Below are 19,920 nucleotides of genomic sequence, written 5' to 3'. Positions count from 1 at the left end.
GTTAAATTTGTTTGTAATTTCTGGCTCTTTTATGCTTTGAATACTGATATTTGTGTTTCTAAATGTCTTAATATAAGCAAATTATAGCATAACAAACGTAAACGTTGTGTGTGTGTGAAGTGTTACGTGGGGAAAAAGAAGTAAAATATTTTTATTCATTTTTACCAGGTAGACAGGCTTGTGTTTTTCTGTCCCATGTCTTGTGGCATAGTATGGATTTGACATCATCGCAACATAATCTTCTACATAATGAACTAATAAGAAAATTAGAAAGACAAGCAGGTAAAGTCATTATTATTTCACTATATTTTCTTGGTATACTTAGCTAAGTAGAAGGAACAAGGTGTCTTGCTGACAAGCTATCTTCTCATTCATTTTTCCTGAAGAATTGTGTTTATGGCACTTGTACAGAAAATGCAATAGATAGCGCTGTTGTAGTATTCTAGCTATGTAGTAAATATCTTTTATGCCAGCATACTTTGGTTCTGGCAGTTTCCTACCAGTGACTGGCAACTTGCCCCAGCTATTTGCCTATGACTGGTTCCAGGGAATGAAGCTGTGGCTACGATCAGGCTACTCAGAAGAGGTTTGTGTGTGGAGTGGCAATTAGGCAGAATCAGTTATTACAAGTTCGGTTTCTGTCTCGACAGCCTCAAGCCTAATCTTCAAATAACTTCAGGGACAGTTAGCAGCTTTTTTCTTAAGTGAGTTCATGGCTGCACATTTTGAAGATGCTGAAGCATCACGAGTAATCGCATCCTTAGGGGTGACCAGGATTAGAAAACATTTAGGGCAAGAGTGTATTGGCTTGGGATGGGATCTAGTTATGTTACAGCTGAATGCAAAAGAAGGGTTTATTTGTTCTTTTTTATTATTATTATTAAGATCTCAGCTGTTTCCTGGTCAAGTAGAGCTAAATTTTTGGGGCTCAGCTATCCAGTGAAGCAAGGTGGCCCTGGGGGCCTTCTTAAGAAACAGCGCTGCAGTGATGGCCTTCACTCTCTCCTCTGTGACACTCCTCATCTCCCCTGCCAACAAAAAAGTTGCTCTTTCTAGACCTGAGTGATCTGGCTTTTGCTCTTTGGTCTTCAAATATTAAGAAAGAGTTGTAAAATTTTTTTGAAAAGTGTTGATTCCTTGAGAGAGGACTTCTATTCATATATATATTAAATATAAATATAAATATACATATACATATATATATATATATATATATTTAATTTCCTTCAGGCAGAGGAAAAAAATTTGGGGCATAACTGCAGTGCTTAGAAACAGTTATTTGCTTACTGAAACTAAAGTTAGTTTGTTTTTTGAAGAGCAACACATGAATTCTAGTTTACCTAGACGTATTTACTTTTGAATAATAAAAGTACTAAAAAATGAATATATTCTGAATTGAATAGAATGAAACACAAAATTGCATGTTAAGAGATTTCCGTATTTCATAATGGTTAATGTGCTTGTAAAAGAGGGAAAACTAAGCTTTGAAAAATGAAAACATTGATCCTGTTGACTTGTAAACAAAATTAAATTAATTTTTTATCAGAGCAGTATGTCATTGGAGACCTGAGAAGATAATGCAGATAAAGATGAAATTCATGCTTCTAAAGAAAAAACATAGGGAATGAACATTATCCTAATTTGGAATTCCTATAATGTTGGCCTAGTTAAGAGGCAAATTTGAATTTAATGCATATACTCTGCATAAGCCCACTGTATTTAGGAAGTGTAACTGCCTTGTGCTGTAAGTCTTGGAATAATTAAAAAAAAATAGTAGAAGAGAGTTGATTGAACTGATTTGCAATTTAAAAAAAAAAAAAAGCTCTAAAAATGTTACTTTTTCCAGAACAACTATTTCACATACACAGGGAGGGAAGTCCTTTCTTCCAGAAAGTTTCTGTTGCTGTCTGGAGGGCTTTTTGTTTGCTTTTTCCTGAGTCTTTACACATCTTACGATGTGCGAGTTACTGAAGTGCTAAGAAAATTAAGTCCCCTGATTGTGACCTTCTCTGGAAAGCTGACATCACACAAGAAGGTGGCTGATAGGGTTTGGTATGGATTGCAGTTACACAAAGCCTTGTTCAAGTGCCTTACTCTGGAGAAGTTTTTAATGCAATTCCCCATTCTATTGTGTAATCCTGACTTGAACAAAATGCTCAAGTTAATCCTATGCAATGAGGCATGATTGTTGGGGGAATAAATATCTAGAGGTATAAATATTTAAGGCCAAACTATTAAAGACTGAAATATTGATGACTGCCATTACGTATTCTATAGTACACAAGAGGCTGAGTTAAAGTTGCACAGGTATTGCTATGCTTCTGCGTGCTTGGCTTTCAGAATTGTAGTATTGATACTTCCTTCATGCAGGATTTAGGACAGGGAGGAGTGAGTCTGCATGTCATTTCTTAAGCTGTTGAATTATTAAAATAACTTGAGTTATGGGATATCAGATCAATGTACGCAAAATTAGTTGGTAGCGCAGAATCTTTAGATCAAATGCAGAAATATATTCTGTTCAGCCATCAGTAACTGTTGACAGCAATAGCAGGTTGTTCTCTTCTATGTTTAACAAAAGTTTAAGAAGATGAGGAGACATCATTGGAAAATAGGACATCTTTTCAGTTTCACAGTTCAATATGACAGCAGGCTTTGGCATATTAAATTCTGTTCCAGGTGTTGGAGGGAAGTGGGTTGAACCTGCTGCATGAACACTTACCTGTTCAATCCTTCAGCCTGTGCCTTCCTTGTTTTCATCCTTTTCCTCTTCCACGTTCTCCATTTCCATTTTATAAACTTTACCATCCAGTCTCAATCTCTGTTTTTTGTGATTCTTGTTTAGTTTCTCTGCATGTTAAGAGTCTGAGCTCTTTGCATTTGCTACATCCCTGCCCCCACCACCTTTTTATTCACTGCCCTTCCCAAGCCATGTCCTGTTATCTCGATTGGCTTATCACAAGTTCTTTAGGTTAAAATTCCTTATTCCTGCATATGGTTCCCATTACTACCGGTTCCCAATTTACAGGTAGGTCCTCACCCAGTCTGATCTTTCCTGGTGCCTTTATCCAGTCTGTTCTCCACCACACCTACATCATTAGATATTTCTTTTCTTTCCTCTCATGATTTCTCTTGAGATCACTAGTTTTTACTCTCCTTGGCTAAACTTTTCTGAGATCAGATTCTACCATTGCCTTCCTCATTTCTTGGGAACATGAATTACTTTGCAACAGTTGTATTATTTGCATTCACCCCAGAATAATTTTATCTCTGAGACAAAAGGAGGAGAGAGAGTTTGCAAGGCGTACTTGTCCTTGACGCTTGGTCTCAATTCACTTGGCTGGGTCTCAGTTTTTAATCCATAAATATCTGAGAAAATGCTGACCTGGTAACCTTCACATATCTTCCAGCGTTTTATAAAAGACATGCTCCTTCTCCTCCCCCTGCTTGACAGATGTCCTCATTGATGGCAATTCCTGCCATCAGTTCAAGTCTCTGGGTGAAGTCCAGAAAGATGCCCTAAATGGGACGTGGTTGGAATTGAGGCCAGTGAGAAGCAGCCTAACCCTGTAACTTAGAAGTTAAGATATTCAGCTGGGAAGACGGAGTGACTTAGTGTCTTGTTCCCATTTCCTGGGTTACTTCTAAGGACACTTCTTAACTTTCTCTTCCCCTTTTGCTGACCATTTTCCACTGACTTCAAAGACTTTGCTATGAAATAGGAAAAACATCCTGAGACCAGAGTATAGAACCCAAACCTGCTTTTTCACAGCTGAGTGTGCCTTTTCCTTGTTTGTTGTCCTTCTGGCCATGAATCTTGCAGTCTTCTTTTCCTTATGGCCCACCTTTAATGATGGTGAAAGGAAGGGGGTCCACCTGATTCTGCAGGGTAGCCAGGTGTGAATTCGAATCCTTCTGAAGAAGGCCCAAAATTCAATTTCTCTGTTTTTTTTTGAGTGTTTAAAATGCCAAACTATTCTTTATATGGAGGACTTTGCAATTAAGAGTGCTGGTAAAAAGTCAACCTATTTATATTTTGTTTAAGGACTCTTTTACTACCACCTGCCTCCCTTCTTTCATCTTCCTCTTTTTTAGCTTTGAATTATATATCTGTATTGAACAAACAAACAAATACTCTAATTCTAATATCAAAAAACATTTAAATGTATATACATACGTGTGTGTGTGTGTGTATTTTTATATGTATGTATACATGAGTAATTTGTTTGGAAGTAACACCATTAGTTAACATTTTTTTTTATATTTTCAGTGCAGGGTTGACCTGAAATATCAGAACTCAAATTTTACTCCTATTAGGTGACAAGCTATCTCCAAACAAATAAAGACGAAAAGAGGTAATGTGAAGTAAGACTTGAGAATAACCCACATAAGAAGTGACTAGAGTTAAATTGCACCATCACAGAAAATCAGAATAGTCTGAACATGAGACAGCAGAGTGCCCTGGCAGCCAGGAGGGCCAGCCACATCCTGGGGTGCATCAAGCACAGCATTACTAGCCTGTCAAGGGAAGGAATTGTCCTTCTCTGCTCTGTGCTGGTGCAGTCTCACCTCAAGTACGGTGTGCAGTTTTGCGTGCCCTGGCATAAGAAAGACATAAAACTGTTAGAGAGTGTCCAAAGGAGGTCTACAAAGATGGTGAAGGGTCTAGAGGGCAAGGCATATGAGGAGCAGCTGAAGTCCCTTGGTTTGTTCAGCCCAGAGCAGAGCAGGCCGAGGGGAGGCCTCATGGTGGCCTGCAGCTCCCTCACGAGGGGAGCGGAGGGGCAGGCGCTGAGCTCTGCTCTCTGGGGACAGCGACAGGACCCGAGGGAACGGCATGGAGCTGGGACAGGGGAGGGTCAGGCTGTATATCAGAAAAGGTTCTTCACCAAGAGGGTGGTTGGGCACTGAAACAGGCTTTCCAGGGCAGTGGTCACAGCACCAAGCCTGTCGGAGTTCAAGAGGTGTCTGGACAACGCTTTCAGACACATGGTCTGATTTTTTGGGTGGTCCTTTGGGGACTCAGGAGTTGGACTCAATGATCCTTGTGGGTCCCTTCCAACTTGGGATATTAAATAATTCTATGATGTTAAAATACCTTTTCACTAAATTCACACTTTTGCTATCTTGCAGAAACTTGGCTCTAAGTTCTTTTGTCTGAAAGTAGCAGCATTCACATAGTACAGTAAACATGAGCTGTAGTAATTTGATTTAAAACTTCTCTGTTCGTTTTCTTCCCCCCAGCAAGTAAACCAGCTTTTAATGAAGGCGTTAGTAAACTTGAACAGAAACTTTCATGTCTGTGGGTAGAACAGAAGTTGGTGGCAACACTCAAGTAATCAAAGCATGAATTAACTGTTTAGAGAAGTCTGTAATGTATTCTTCCCTCTCAGCCACGTGCCCCTCTTTGGTTTTCACATCTTTCCCCTTTATAGTAGTTGCGTATCAACAATAAATATTTCTCAACTACCTCACAAAAAGGTCATATGTTTTCATGGATTGGTGTTTTTAGGTTACTTTTAGGTCCTTTCTTAAAAGAAATTTTTTAGAAACCCAAAGTTATTGCCAGGGAAAATTGGTAGGCATTTTGTTGGAGTCCTTTCTCTTCCACTGGCCATGGTATGTGGAGTCTTCTGGCATGTTTTCAGAAGAAAATAGGAACTCCAATTGCACAAAGCCCTTTTGAAAAGGCAAGGTAAGGGATGTGGAAGGTTAGGCTAGACAACAGTTTGTGGTATCTAAATTACTCATCCAGATCCTTCCTACCTATTAGGAAATTGTCAGCCTTTTATAATGTATGTTAAACCATGCAACTTAAGAAGACAGCCTGCTTTTGTAGTCAAAGGGAAATCATTTACTTATCTTTAGCAATTAAATAGCTGCTGAGCATAGACCTGAAGATGTTTTCGATGATGGACAAACATGGTTAAGTGATATGGGAAGTACTCAGCACATTTGAATTAATTACGTGTTCATGAGTCTGCCTACAGTACTTCTATTTTCAGCCTTCTAATGGCTTTAGATGTCCTGTGACTTACATGAGGCTGGGATATCAGTGGTGTAAATTTCATGTTGAAAAGGCACCTCTCAAACATGGATAAATACATAGACTGGTTACTAGAGAGTATACCCTGCTTCTGTTCTTGTCTCCTTGTGCAAAGTGCATGTTCTCTCTTGGCTGAGATGAGGCTGCCCATGGGTGGCAGTTTTGTATTTCTGCATTTCAGAGTATGAAGTTTCAAGCATTATATTACACTGACGTAATACCTCAGATTAATCGATATAATATACCTTGTCATTGCCATCACTTCAGCAGGTTGAGCATGGAATTAATGTACTGGAGTGCCTATACCTGATCATCTCTGTCTTTGTAAGTAGGGATGAAAACAGGAAAAAAATAATGTAGTTTAGATAAGTGAATCTTCTGGAACAGTACTTTGCTTTATGTTCTTAGAAAGGTCAAGGTTACATCTGACTTATGAAAAGTCAAGGGCATGGTTAAATTTCCCTCCTGTCCCTTTCCTTTAAGGGTCCTTAGGCTTCAATGGAATGGAGTGAAATAGATGGAAGGAAATGAAGATAGTAAAATGATGTCACCTGGAATTTGGGGACTGTTCTGTGATTCAGGACTGTGTATGTTTCCATGGAGTTATCTGTAATGTTTATGAGACCAGGGCTTTGATCCTGAGACATCAGTAGCTCAGTAAAATATGAGGCTTCAGAGCCCCTGAGATGTGGGAGCTAATGTAGATTTGGGGTAAAGTTCTTCTGAGCCATTGGAAATACCCAAATTAATTCACAGGGCTACAGTTTGAGGTTTCCCATCACTATAATGAGGTTACTCTTCTCCAGTCGTCTCTTACAGTTGTGGAACTAGTTGCAGATCTGCTCTTACTGATCTTTCTGTGGGTGTCTTCTTGGCACTGGGATATACAGATAGCTATTTTATGTTTTTATATAAACTATATATGTACACACACACACGTAATGTATATGCTACATATATAAAATACATCTGGAATTTTTACTTTGGATGTCTCCAGCTGTGTGTGTCCATACTGGAGAGTTCTGAGGAGGCCTGGCTACCATGAATTCCTGGTACTTTGTACCAGGTATGCCAGTGCAGGTGTCCTCCTGCGTTTATCAAACTCAGAGACAATTGCTGAGAAGTCTTAGAGTAACCATGTCTTCACAGCTGTTGATACAAGGTTGTCAAGATACTTGTAAATACAGATCAAAATGGTAAATCTTAAATCTAAACTCTACAGGTGAGAGTATATTGCTTCTGAAGAAGGGGAGAATGTGTTGCCATTGGGCTGAACTTTGTCAGGTCAAGTTCATGCTGAAGGCTTGGATTTCATTCCTTTTGCCAGTTGGAGAAGATCCATCAAAGCAGGAGAGAAGCAGAAGATGGTTGGGTCTTATTTCCTTTGCATACACACTTAACACCTTGGGCTGTGACACCATTTGACCTTAAGAAAGTAAATAGGGTCAGGCCAGCACTTGAAAGAAACTAATCTATGATTTTTCCCCTCTGTAAATTGTTTTTGGTGAATCACTGGGCAAAACTATTCTTTTACGGATTAATGCTGTCCTAATCCATTAACAAAGTACTCGGAGGATGTTTTGTTACTCTATGTGCTATTTGTGAGTTGGAAAATGGAGATATTGACTGCTAGTATAGTCTTCACTGCTTCCATATTTAAATGTCATTTTACTTCCATTTGTTTTAAAACCACATTGTAATTCAAATATCTAGACAAATGGTATCAATATATATTTAATTTTAATTCAGCCCCTTTGTCTTTACTGCTTTTCCTGCATTTTAAGTACCATTTAATGGTGTTGTCTTTGCTTTCTTTTTATTCAGTGCAGAATGCATTAATGCAGGGAGTATCATTCTTTATGCAGAGATTTAACATATGCTAATAATTGATGGAGGGTACCATCTGTAAACTGAATTTTAAGATTACTGTTTCCTAATGGAGCTGTGTACTACCCAAGTACAATTTTTATGTAAAAGTGGTGTAAACAGAATAGATGATTATGTAGCATATTTCTAAATAAGTACTATTTCAACTCATTCCAAGCAAACTGTGTGCAGATAAAGTTAGCCTAAGGCCCATTCTTGTAATTTCCTTCATTGATAAAGAAAAAGACGCTGTAATTTACAGCTCATTTCATTCTGACCTAGACTACAATTTTGTTATCTCTCTCTGCATTCCCTTCCCCACTTCTCCATCTCAGTCTCAGCAAAATTCATGTCCTTTTCTTTCTTTAGGTTTTCTGCAAGTATGAAACATTTTGTTTGACATTTGAATGCATCAGCAAAATTCTCTGGTTCCCTACATGAGATTCTGAGGCTTGTCACGCATTTCTGTAACCAACCTGCCACTGACTTCAGAACTCCTGTCTTCCACATGATTTATTATGTCTCTTTGGAAAACTATGTTCACATTTCAGTTATAATAATGATGATTGCTTTGCCTTTGAGAATGTTTACACTGTTTTCTTAATGGTGTCTTTGATGTAGCGCAAGATTGTATGTCAACAGTATGAGACTCTCCTTCTGCCCTCATATCAACTGAAAATCAAGGGAGTTCAAAGAACATGCTCCAAAGACATTAGACTTTTATGATAAACATACCTGAAATATTTCAAAGGACTCTAAGTCATTAACCTATTAGGCAGAAAGTCTTATGAAACTACGTAGTTCAGATACTGTTTCAAGAAGGATTTGGGGCATCTATAGACAGGAATTTCTCTGTGAACAAAAACAACTGAACAATTCAAGGCCGGAGGTGTGCTATTTGTTTCATTAACAAAAATTATCTCAGTCTCCCTATGTTAAATTAATAGGGTCTAACTGTCTCTTCTAAATATAAATAGGTTCTAGTACCTGAAATTCCAGTGGTTTCTGTGCTTACATTCATAAGCAAAGAGATGAATAGACTGAAGAAAATCATTCTATGTTTATAGAGACACATTCATGCCTTTCAAAATCACAAAGGAAGAGTGAGGGCAATCCACTCAAATCCAGGTAAATGAAGAAGGAAGGAACCAGTCCTAGCTGACTTTTATGTTCCAATATTTTGTTATGGGTGCTCGAATAATATTGCTGGAAATGCCCATTATATACAAGAATTGAGAGACGGGTCAGAGAAGGTTCCTCGTCTCATCTGACCTTTTTCTACTGATGACTCAGCTCTTGCAATCTTTAAACATCATTTAAAATCATTGAGTCATAACTCCAGGTAGTTACCTTCCTGAACAAGTGAATAGGGACTAACACAGATGAACAATTCCAGGAGAGTAACTTCCTATCTGCTATTTACATCTGGTATCAAGTTTGATCCAAGTAGAACCAGCAGAACTTTCTCAATGTTTACAGGTATTAAAAGACTTCATTTCAATTGGATTTTGCTTGCACTGATAACAATTTTCTTCTTGCACAAAACATGTTTTGCTAGTTTGTTATTTTTCTTTTCTGACTGCTGGGTAAACACTTATACAAAAAATGCAGAAAATAGAAGAGTTCTTTTTGGAGTGTGAAGGGAGACTTATGTGGAAGTAACCAAATCTGACGAAAGGTTTTAGAGTACGTATTTTGTAATTAGTCTCCTGGTCCTGATTAAATTTCTCATGAGGGCCTGTCTTCCATATGTTTCTGATGAAACAAATACTCTTATTCTCCAGAATAGTCCTGTAGAATCATTCAGGTTGGAAAAGGCCTCTAAGATGATGTAGTCCAACCTTTAACCTAGTACTAAACTCCACCATTAAACGATGCCACTAAGTTCTAAATCTAAGTTTCTTGAAGACCTTCAGGGACGGTGACTCAACTACTTCCCCGGGCAGCCTATTCCAATGCCCAACAACCCTTTCAGTACAGAAATTTTTCCTAATATCCGACCTAAACCTTCCCTGGTGCAACTTGAAGACATTGCTTCTCATTTTATCACTTGGTGCTTGGGAGAAGAGCCCAGTCCCCACCTCTCTACAACTTCATTTAAGGTAGCTGTAGAGTACAATAATGTATCCCCTGAGCCTTCTCTTATCCAAGCTAAACAACCCCAGCTCCCTCAGCCACTCCTCACAAGACTCGTTCTCCAGACATTTCACCAGCCTCATTGCCCTTCTTTAGACGCGCTCCCGCACCTCGATGTGCTTCTCATAGTGAGGGGCCCAAAACTAAATACAGTATTTGAGGTAAGGCCTCACCAGAGCCGAGTACAGAGGACAATCATTTCCCTCATCATAGAATCATAGAATGGCTCAGGTTGGAAGGGACCTTAAAAATCATCTAGTTCTGACCCTCCTGCCATAAGCAGGGATGCCACCCACTAGATCAAGTTGCTCAGGGCCTCTTCTAACCTGGTTCTGAACATCTCTAGGGATGGGGCATCCACAACTTCTCTGGGCAACCTGTTGCAGTGCCTCATCACCCTCGCAGTGAAGAATTTCGCAGAATCACAGAATCATCTAGGTTGGAAGAGACCTCCAAGATCACCTAGTCCAACCTCTGACCTAACACTAAGGAGTCCTCCACTAAACCATACCACTAAGCTCTACACCTAAATGTCTTTTAAAGACCTCCAGGGATGGTGACTCAACCACTTCCCTGGGCAGTTCATTCCAATGCCTAACAACCCTTTCCATCAAGAAGTTCTTCCTAATATCCAACCTAAACCTCCTCTGACGCAACTTAAGCCCATTCCCCCTCATCCTGTCACCAGGCACATGGGAGAATAGACCAATCCCCACCTCGCTACAGCCTCCTTTAAGGTACCTGTAGAGTGCAATAAGGTCGCCCCTGAGCCTCCTCTTTTCCAGACTGAACAATCCCAGCTCCCTCAGCCGCTCCTCATAAGACTTGTTCTCCAGACCCCTCACCAGCTTCGTTGCCCTTCTCTGGACTCTCTCGAGCACCTCCATGTCCTTCTTGTAGTGAGGGGCCCAAAACTGAACACAGTACTCGATGTGCGGCCTCACCAGAGCCGAGTACAGGAGGACAATCAGTTCCCTAGCCCTGCTGGCCACACTGTTTCTTATGCAAGCCAGGATGCTGTTGGTCTTCTTGGCCACCTGAGCACACTGCTGGCTCATATTCAGCTGACTATCAAACAATACTCCCAGGTCCTTCTCTGCCAGGCAGCTTTCTAACCACTCATCTCCCAGCCTGTAGCACTGCTTGGGGTTGTTGTGCCCCAGGTGCAGGACCCGGCACTTGGCTTTGTTGAACCTCATACAGTTGGCCTCAGCCCATCGGTCCATTTCCTCCTAACCTTTAATCTAAATCTCCCTTCTTTTAGTTTAAAACCATTCCCCCTTCTCCTGTCACTAGCTGATTGAGCAAAGAGTTGCTCTCCATTTTTTTTTTTTTTAAAGTTCCATTAAAGTACTGAAAAGCTGCAATGAGGTCACCCCGGAGCCTTCTCTTCTGTAGGTTGCACGTCACCAGATCTCTCAGCCTTTCTTCACAGGAGAGGTGCTCCAGCCTCTTGATCATCTTTGTGGCCCTCCTCTGGACCCGTTCTAACAACTACACATCCTTCTTGTGCTGGGGCCTCCAGACCTGGACACAGTATTCCCAAGTGGGGCCTCACAAGGGCAGAATAGAGGGGAACAATCACTTCCCTCGCCCTGCTGGCCACTCCTCTGTTGATGCAGCCCAGGATGCAGTTGGCCTTCTGGGCTGCAAACATGCACTGCCAACTCATGTTGAGCTTTTCATCCACCAGCACCCCCAAGTCCTTCTCTGCAGGGCTGCTCTCAGTGAGCTCTTCTCCAGTCTGTACTCATGTCTGGGATTGCCCTGGCCCAGGTGCAGCACCCTTCATTTAGACTTGTTGAACCTCGTTAAGTTCACGTGGGCCCAATTCTCAAGCTTGCCCAGGTCCCTTTGGATGGCATCCCTTCCTTCTGCTGTATCAACCACACCACTCAGCTTGGTGTCATCTACAAACTTGCTGAGGGTACGCTCCATCCCGCTGTCTATGTCGCTGATAAAGATACTAAGCAGTACTGGTCCCAGGACAGACCCCTGAGGGCCACCACTAGTCACCAGCCTCCACTTGGACATAAGGCCATCGATCACCACTCTCTGCGTGCGACCTTCGAGACAATTCCTTATCCACTGAATGGTCCACCCATCAAATCCATCTCTCTCCAATCTGGAGACCAGGATGCCATGTGGGACTGTGTCAAAGGCCTTAGAGAAGTCCAGGTAGATGACATCAGTTGGTCAATAGTCTTTCTGGCCATGCTATTTCTGATACAAGCCAGGATGCTATTGGCCTTCTTGGCCACCTGAGCACACTGCTGGCTCATACTCATCTGACTATCGACCAATGACCCCCAGGCTCCCTTTCTGCTGGGCAGCTTTACAGCCACTCTTCCCCCAGCCTGCATCATTGCCTGGGGTTGTTGTGCCCCAAGTGCAGGACCCAGCACTTCGCCTTATTGAACCTGATGCAGTTGACCTCAGCCAATCAGTCCAGCCCATCCAGACCCCTCTGCAGAGCCCTTCTACCCTCAAGCAGATCAACACTTGTGCCTAACTTGGTGTCATGTGCAAGCTTATTGAGGGTGCACTCGATCCACTCGTCCAGATCATTGATAAAGATATTGAAGAGAACTGGTTCAAACATGAGTCCGGGGGACACCACTGGTGACCGTCTTCCAACTGGATTTAACTCCATTCGCCACAACTCCTTGGGCCCGGCCACCCAGCCACTTTTTAACCCAATTGAAGTGTATGCTGGTCCAAGCCATGAGCAGCCAGCTTCTTCGGGAGAATGCTGTGGGAAACGGTGTCAAAAGCCTTACTGAAGTCAAGGTAGACCATATCCACAGCCTTTCCCTCATCCACTGAGATGTCACCTTGTCACAGAAGGAGATTAGGTTCAACAAGCAGGATCTGCTTTTGATAAACCCAAGCTGACTGGGCCTGATTACCTGGTTGTCCTGGAAGTGCCGCATGATGGCATTCAGGATAATCTGCTCCATGAGCTTCCCTGGCACTGAGGTCAGACTGACAGGCCAATAGTTTCCTGGGTCCTCCTTCCAGCCATTCTTGTAATACCTTCCTGAAGGGAAGGAAAAAAAAAAGTGTGTGTGTGGGGGAGGTTGGGGAGGGGGGGGGGCAGAAGGGGAATAGGGGAGAAGGAATTGTGACTGTTACATAAACTTCTCCAGATATCCCACCTGTGGAAATACCAAAGGAATAATATGACCAAAGATTTAAGTGGTGCTATTAATTTGTGGATTTGGGAGTCTTCTTTTGGGAGTGTGGACAGCTTATCCTGGGTAGGGAGCAGTGGCTTACAAATTCTTAGTAGTGTAGGTGCTGTGCAAACCTTAAGTAGAAAGATTACTGACAGTATAAAAAAAAATAGATGGGAAATATTTATTGAACACTGGAGGGGTAGCTGTAATAATTCTAAAGTTTTATAGATCTTTTGGCAGAAGCTTTGTAAGTTGAGGCTTAATAAGTTAGGGCTTCTCAGCAAAACTGAATCCAAAACAGATGTGAAAGGAAGAAGAATAAAAAAATAAAATAAAATTGAGAGGTAAGAGAAGAAATAGCTTTTTACTTTCACAGCTAGTGCTGATCGCAGAACAGGATCAGGCTGCTCTAAGCAGTCAGAGAAGATTAAAAGCAGTCTAGATCTAGTATGCCTGGACACAGGATGGTAAATTAAATACACTTATGATATTTGTAATAAGAAAACCTCATATTATTTTTTCATAAGAAAAGATAAATTTGGCCCCAGAGCAGCATTTCTCTGGCACTTCACTCACGTTTGTATAGTTTCCTGCTGGCAGGCACAATGACATATGCACTTTCTCTCAACATTAAAGGCTTGCAGAAGATGTAATGTGCTGGCCACATGCTACTTAGTTCCTGACATCTTAAAATATCATAGTTTCAATGTTAAGACTATTTATGTTACCTTTATAAAATTATATTGTATAACTTTCTTTCCAGTAGTATAGATATAATCTTATTTTAAATTTTGCTGTATCCCATGACTGGTATTTTTTTCCCAGTCATTTCTTGGAATACCATCACTTTATTTATTTATTAAAAACAAAAACAAACAAACAAATAAAACACAACCCCCCCCAAAACTTCCAGGGAAGGGGGTGAGAGTGAGAGTTGTCTCTCTTCAGTGGTTATGGCAATAAAGATACCAAAGCATATGGCAGAGCAAATGACAGCACTGAAGGCCATTATGTCTTGTGACTACAGTGATTTGAGGGGGAAGAGAATGAGTAGAGTCTTCTGTACTGCCAACAGCTGCCATCCTTGCCATACTGAATGGTTTCTGTAAATTTTCTGAAGGACGGCAGACCAATGTTTTTTATGCTGATGATAAATCAAATGTTTTCATTTAAATAGCCAGTGGGTCTGCTGTTTCTGTGCTGTGTTATCCAGATGTTGATATCTGTGATTTGGATGGTAACTGGGGGCTTGATGAAGGAACTCTGCTTTGGAAAAGATGGTAACCCAGTTATCAAATCTCTAGCGTGCTTTCTAGGAGGTGCAGCTTGTAAACATGTTTTGCTTTAGCTAATTTACCAAGAGATCTTATTTGGCTGTGAAAGCAAGTTTACTATGAAAACTTGGAATGATTCTATAGTTTGCTAAGAAAATGCTTTGGAGAGCTTCATTTACATGTTATTTGCAACATTGTGGTGATGCAGCTTTGTGGGATGATGGCAAAACTGAAGCTGGCTTGGTATTTAGCTAAAAACGAATGAATCCTCTCCTGTAAAAGAGTTGTCCTGGATTATGTTAGCTATCATAAATATCCTTCACATAGCAACAAGGATGGCATTCAGGATTTCAAGCCAACTGGAAATAATCCCTTTTACAAGGCTCCATTCGGGGTGGGCGGATAAGCTTTCCTGACAACAGTAGTGCTTTCTCTCCTGTCTGTCATAATTTGTGTTGCTAGGATCTTGTGACAGACTTTTAAATGATATTGCAGTTCCTTTTGTTTACTGTCAAAAAGAACCATAATGTGGGGAAAATGAACAATGAAAGGACCTGGATAATAATAATAATAAAAAAATCCAGGCACATGAGACCATGAGAATAAATATTAAGGCAGCTGTTCTCAGAGTGGAAAAAAGTTAAAAGAATTTTTGTTGGATTGCTGAATTGGAAAACAATATATGGTAACATTCCACTTCTTTTCTTCACTTTTTCTGAACTTGGCTTCTTCAGCAAAACGGAAAAAAATTGCTTTATGTAGTCATAAACTGTAAACTTCAATTGGAATTCAGGAGACTTCCCATGTATCATGTTAAACATTAATGGTACAATGCATTTTTATTCACAAACATAATTCAAATTCCTGCTTCCAGATCAGCTTTTAAATATAAATTGGTAGTTTCATTATCAGCTCTCTCAGTCCATTTGACCTTTTGTATTTGTGCTTCCAGGGGAAAAAGAAGATGAACAGATAGTTGCAGAAATCATGAGAAGACGTTTTTTTCCTACTGTTATAACTCATAAGGCTTGGGAAGGCTTTCACTTTGCTGGCCATGAGATAAGGATTACAGAAGCCACTGACTGTTATGGGGCAGTTGTCTGGCCATCGGTACAAAATTTACATTGTATTGTTATTTTTCAGTTTTGGAGTATTCTAGTACTTTTAATTTGTTTTTCATGATAAATGTTTTGTTGCATGTCGTGAAACCAAGGAAAAGATTCTAAGCTTTCTCTGTCTCCATTCTACAACCCCCAAACCTGAATTTAGCCTTGTTTCCTATGTATTCCTGGTTTCCTATGTATTCTAGGTTCTCAAAGCTTAAATGATATTTATTTCTTTGTTGTGCCTCTGTCACATTAGATGTGTGCTCTGATGTCCCTTCCCTCTTCTGCCAAAAACTTTTGATCCCACTGGACAATTACAAGCAAACTTTGAAGGAAATATGGTGGTCCTGAGATAATTACATTTCTGAACGTTTCTTAAATAATTGGCTATATAGCAAGCAGATCTAGGTTGCAGAAACAGTTGCAATGTGAGCTCACAAGGTATTAACACTCAGAAGCTATTCAACCTACTCATGTGAGAAACAAATTTACCTTGTAAATAGGCGGCCATGGGAAGAGATCCACTTAGAGCTTCCAGTTTCATGAACAGCAAGACATCTGTGTGGGAGTGAACCCTTGTCTTCAGGCTCTTGGCTCTTGATATCATAGAATCATAGAATGATTTAGTTTGGAGGGGACCTTGAAGATATAAGAACTATCAACATATCCACCACAGAAAGAACATTCTTTAAGGTTTTGAACGTGTGCAATGCAGCTAATAGTCTTTGAATAGCTAATTTAAAAGAATTAAGTAAGAGTGAAAAAAACTGTTGCAGTCAGGGAGGTGCCATGATGCACTATTGACACTTGTATCAGTCAGAGAACTTCTCTGAAATGGGAAGGATCTCTGGGAGCTCCTATAGGATGGAAGGGACTAAAACCCAAGAGGCTTCATTGCTGTCCCTACAATATCAGCCTCTGACACTGTACTATTTTTGAGAAGTATGACCATAAGTCATCCAAGGACAGTTAACAAAACCTGCTGCTTTGAATTCCAAACACTTCTTCTCTTAGCAGAACTGGACAAGTCATTTACACAGTATCTCTTAGCAGCCTCAGTGCATGTCTTCAAGGCAAGGTTGGCTGACTGTCAAATATTCTCACAAAATCAAGGCTGTTCTGAAAAGCATGTTTTTTTTTTTTTTGTTTTTGTTTTTTTCTCTGAAAGTTTAGTTAGTTTTGCTGTGGAAGGAAGGCAATCCCTCTGTGTCTCTTCAGATTCTTCCTTCCTCTTCCACCCTGAACTATTTGAAATCTGAAAAATGTCAACCAGATTTGTCAAGAATGCAGAAACTTTAAGGAAAATAAAGCTTCTGCATGATTCACGGAAAGGAAGCTGGGTTACAAAGGTTCTGTAACAGCAGAATATAGCAAGAAACTGAGAGAAGAAATGATATTCCTAATATATGGAACTAACAAGAAATCTTAATAGGATGTGTTTTAGAAAGTCAGGCAAATATCAGACACAATTTTTAGGAACTTGGTACTCACAAGCTTATTTCTATTTGAAAGCTTTGCTGGTTACAAGAGATCTGCAAGTTCATATAAAAGACATTGATTTTTGGTGTGAGTTGAGGTAGAAAGCAAAAAGTTTGAATTTCTATCGCTTACTGAATCAATATTCCTTCTGCTCCTTTCCTTCTATTTCTTAATCTGTTAAAGTAAAACCAAGAGCTTAATTTTGCAGTGCCAAACTGAACCACTAATAGTTGTCTTCCCAAGTGGTCATCTGTATTGCCAGATGATGTGGCAACCAAAATACATATTTGTCAATGGAGACTATGAAATTTTCTAAGTGTGGGAAACAATAAGGGGGAGAAGCTGGAAACTATCTTTGAGAGAGGAATGAAAGTAGTGATTGTTATTTCTACACTGGTCAGTGTGAGACAGGACAGAAAAGCTGGAGAAGCTTCTTAGTCACAATTTATGAATGCATATGTAAGGAATCAGTTGTAGAGAGCTATGTGGTTTTGTTTGCTAGAAAGGTTTGTTATGCTTAACAAGCACACACATTAAAACTGAAAAGAAATTGAACTGAAAGTATAGGGGTAAATCTGTTGGCCCCTTTTGAATCATTTTGGTAATTAATTATTGTTAGTAATAATTAACTATTGAAAAAGTCTATCAAGACTTGTGGATTTTCTCTCACAAGCAGTACTTATATCAAGAAGTCTTTGTGAAGGACACGTTTTAACTCAACCAGAAGTAAGCGCAGTTATAAGCAGGAATTGCTGACTGGAATTTTACAGCTCATGTTATGCAGCGTGACAGATTAGATAATTGCAGTCATTCCTTCTGGCTGTAATGCTTTGCAAGCCTATACTGAAGCATGTAGTAGCATTTATTTTGTCAGCCGATAGAGCTCAAAGATCATAGTGAGTTGTGATCCTTTCAGGACAAGGTTTGAATGAATATTGCTCATTTGAGCAGGCATGAAATTACAAAACATTTTTTGCATGCTTATAAATTACTATGCATATTTAGCGAAGGTTTTTATTTCATTTATTTGTTCAGTATATTCATGGATTCCCTCCCCTGCAGGCTCTTGTTCTGTGTTATTTTTTGGAAACCAATGCTAAACAATACAATTTGGTTGACAAAAATGTTATTGAAATTGGAGCTGGAACTGGGTTGGTCTCCATCGTAGCCAGTTTATTGGGTGAGTATATGCCATTGCTCCTGTGCTCTTGGAAACATCTCTAAGATGAATACCGGAGGGCTCAGTTCCTCTAAGGCACAATTGTTTGAAATCTAAGAGAAAGAAAAAGTGAATTCCAGCAGGGTTGCTTGGAAACCTGTTCTGTTATTTTCATCTGTAAAACTGTAAATTCATGGGTGCAGTAAAAGCAGGTCCCTGTAGATGATGTTGCCATTAGCAATGTTAAGGAGGGGACCAAAATAAGAAATAAGTGATCTGACAAGATGTCAGAGGCAACAGGATGAAGCCAGATGCAGGCATGACCAATGCATCATCTTCCATTGATCAAACATCTCTTTGATGCCAGCTCACTTCTTTTGCATTTGTGTTCAACATTTCCTTTGAGCAACTGATCCTTGATTTTTCTGCTACAGACACTGTTGTATTTTCTCTCATGGTAGCCTGATCTTTCTGTAGAGTAATCCAAATCAGTAAGTCCTGCATTTTAACTGAATTTTAGCTTTCAGTAGTCTGAGAAAGCTTCTTTATATGTTGAAGGGAAAGAACCTGAGGCAATGCCTAAATCTCTTGTTGACTTTCTGGAGTTAGTAACTGGTAATCTTCAATCCCTAATCTCTCACTGTACTTCTAACCAAAATGATATCAAGGCACAGATAGTATTTGATTTCTCCACACCCATGGCCAGCTGCATTTAGATGGCAAGCTGTAGAGTATAACTACTGTAAACCAAATATTTATTTTAAGCACGATGACTAAGAGCTATTGGGAGCTTTTACAGTGTTCTGTTCCCCCCAGTGAGAGCTACCAACTAAAATCAGTTCCTTGTGCTGTGTGTTTTGAGAATGGGCTTTACTCAATCTTGGAGTATATTCAAAGATTGCATTTGTTTTCTCCCTTTCACAGGTGCACTTGTGACTGCCACTGATTTGCCAGAACTGCTGGGAAACCTTCAGCACAATGTTCTCCAAAATACTAAACTGAAAACCAAGCACCGGCCTTGTATAAAGGAGTTGTCTTGGGGCATTGATCTGGAAAAGAACTTTCCCAGAGCTTCGTGTCACTTTGACTACATTATGGCTGCTGACGTAGTTTACCATCATCCCTTCCTGGATGAGCTCCTGCTAACTTTTGATCACTTGTGCAAGAATGACACTGTTATTCTGTGGGCTATGAAATTTAGGTTGGACGAGGAGAACCAATTTGTGGGCAGATTTCAGACACTGTTTGACTTAGAGGTGCTTTCTAATTTTCCTAGTTTGAACATTACCTTGTATAAGGCAATGAGGAAAGGCAGGATGAAAGTCAGACCTTCCAAACTGTCCGTCTGAAAAAGAGATACATGGGGGCGACAGTCTCAGCTCCTCTGTAGCTTGTTCTCTTTTCAATAATTTCCATGTTAGCAGCTGCCAGTACCTGTATGAATGATATTTTTAGAGAAAGTTAAAATATCAGATTTCATCCCTAAAGAATTGCTAAATTCATCTTGTTGTTAGTTTTATACACAGAAGAAATGTATTTCTGATGCTTTCTTGACTTTTATGTGCTAAATTGTCAGCAGTAATAACCGTCACAAGTCTCACTATTATATCTGTGGGATGTGTAATGAATATTTCCAATGTCTTTCAATTGCAGCTTTGAACGGTGTCTTACAAGATCA

The 19,920-nt window shown here is 40.0% G+C and overlaps 1 protein-coding gene across 1 annotated transcript; it reads left to right on the top strand.

Annotated features, from left to right (window-relative positions):
• Positions 1-212: 212 nt before the first annotated feature.
• Positions 213-19,591, top strand: LOC118253088 (protein-lysine methyltransferase METTL21E-like). Its single transcript, XM_035557109.1, has 4 exons — positions 213-282; positions 15,451-15,608; positions 18,146-18,263; positions 19,167-19,591. The coding sequence occupies exons 1-4, from the start codon at positions 213-215 to the stop codon at positions 19,589-19,591; spliced, it is 771 nt and encodes a 256-aa protein (XP_035413002.1).
• Positions 19,592-19,920: the final 329 nt, after the last annotated feature.

The sequence above is a fragment of the Cygnus atratus genome, chromosome 1, assembly GCF_013377495.2.
Source record: "Cygnus atratus isolate AKBS03 ecotype Queensland, Australia chromosome 1, CAtr_DNAZoo_HiC_assembly, whole genome shotgun sequence".
Lineage (NCBI taxonomy): Eukaryota > Metazoa > Chordata > Aves > Anseriformes > Anatidae > Cygnus > Cygnus atratus.
This window is presented reverse-complemented; position numbering and strand designations above follow the sequence as displayed.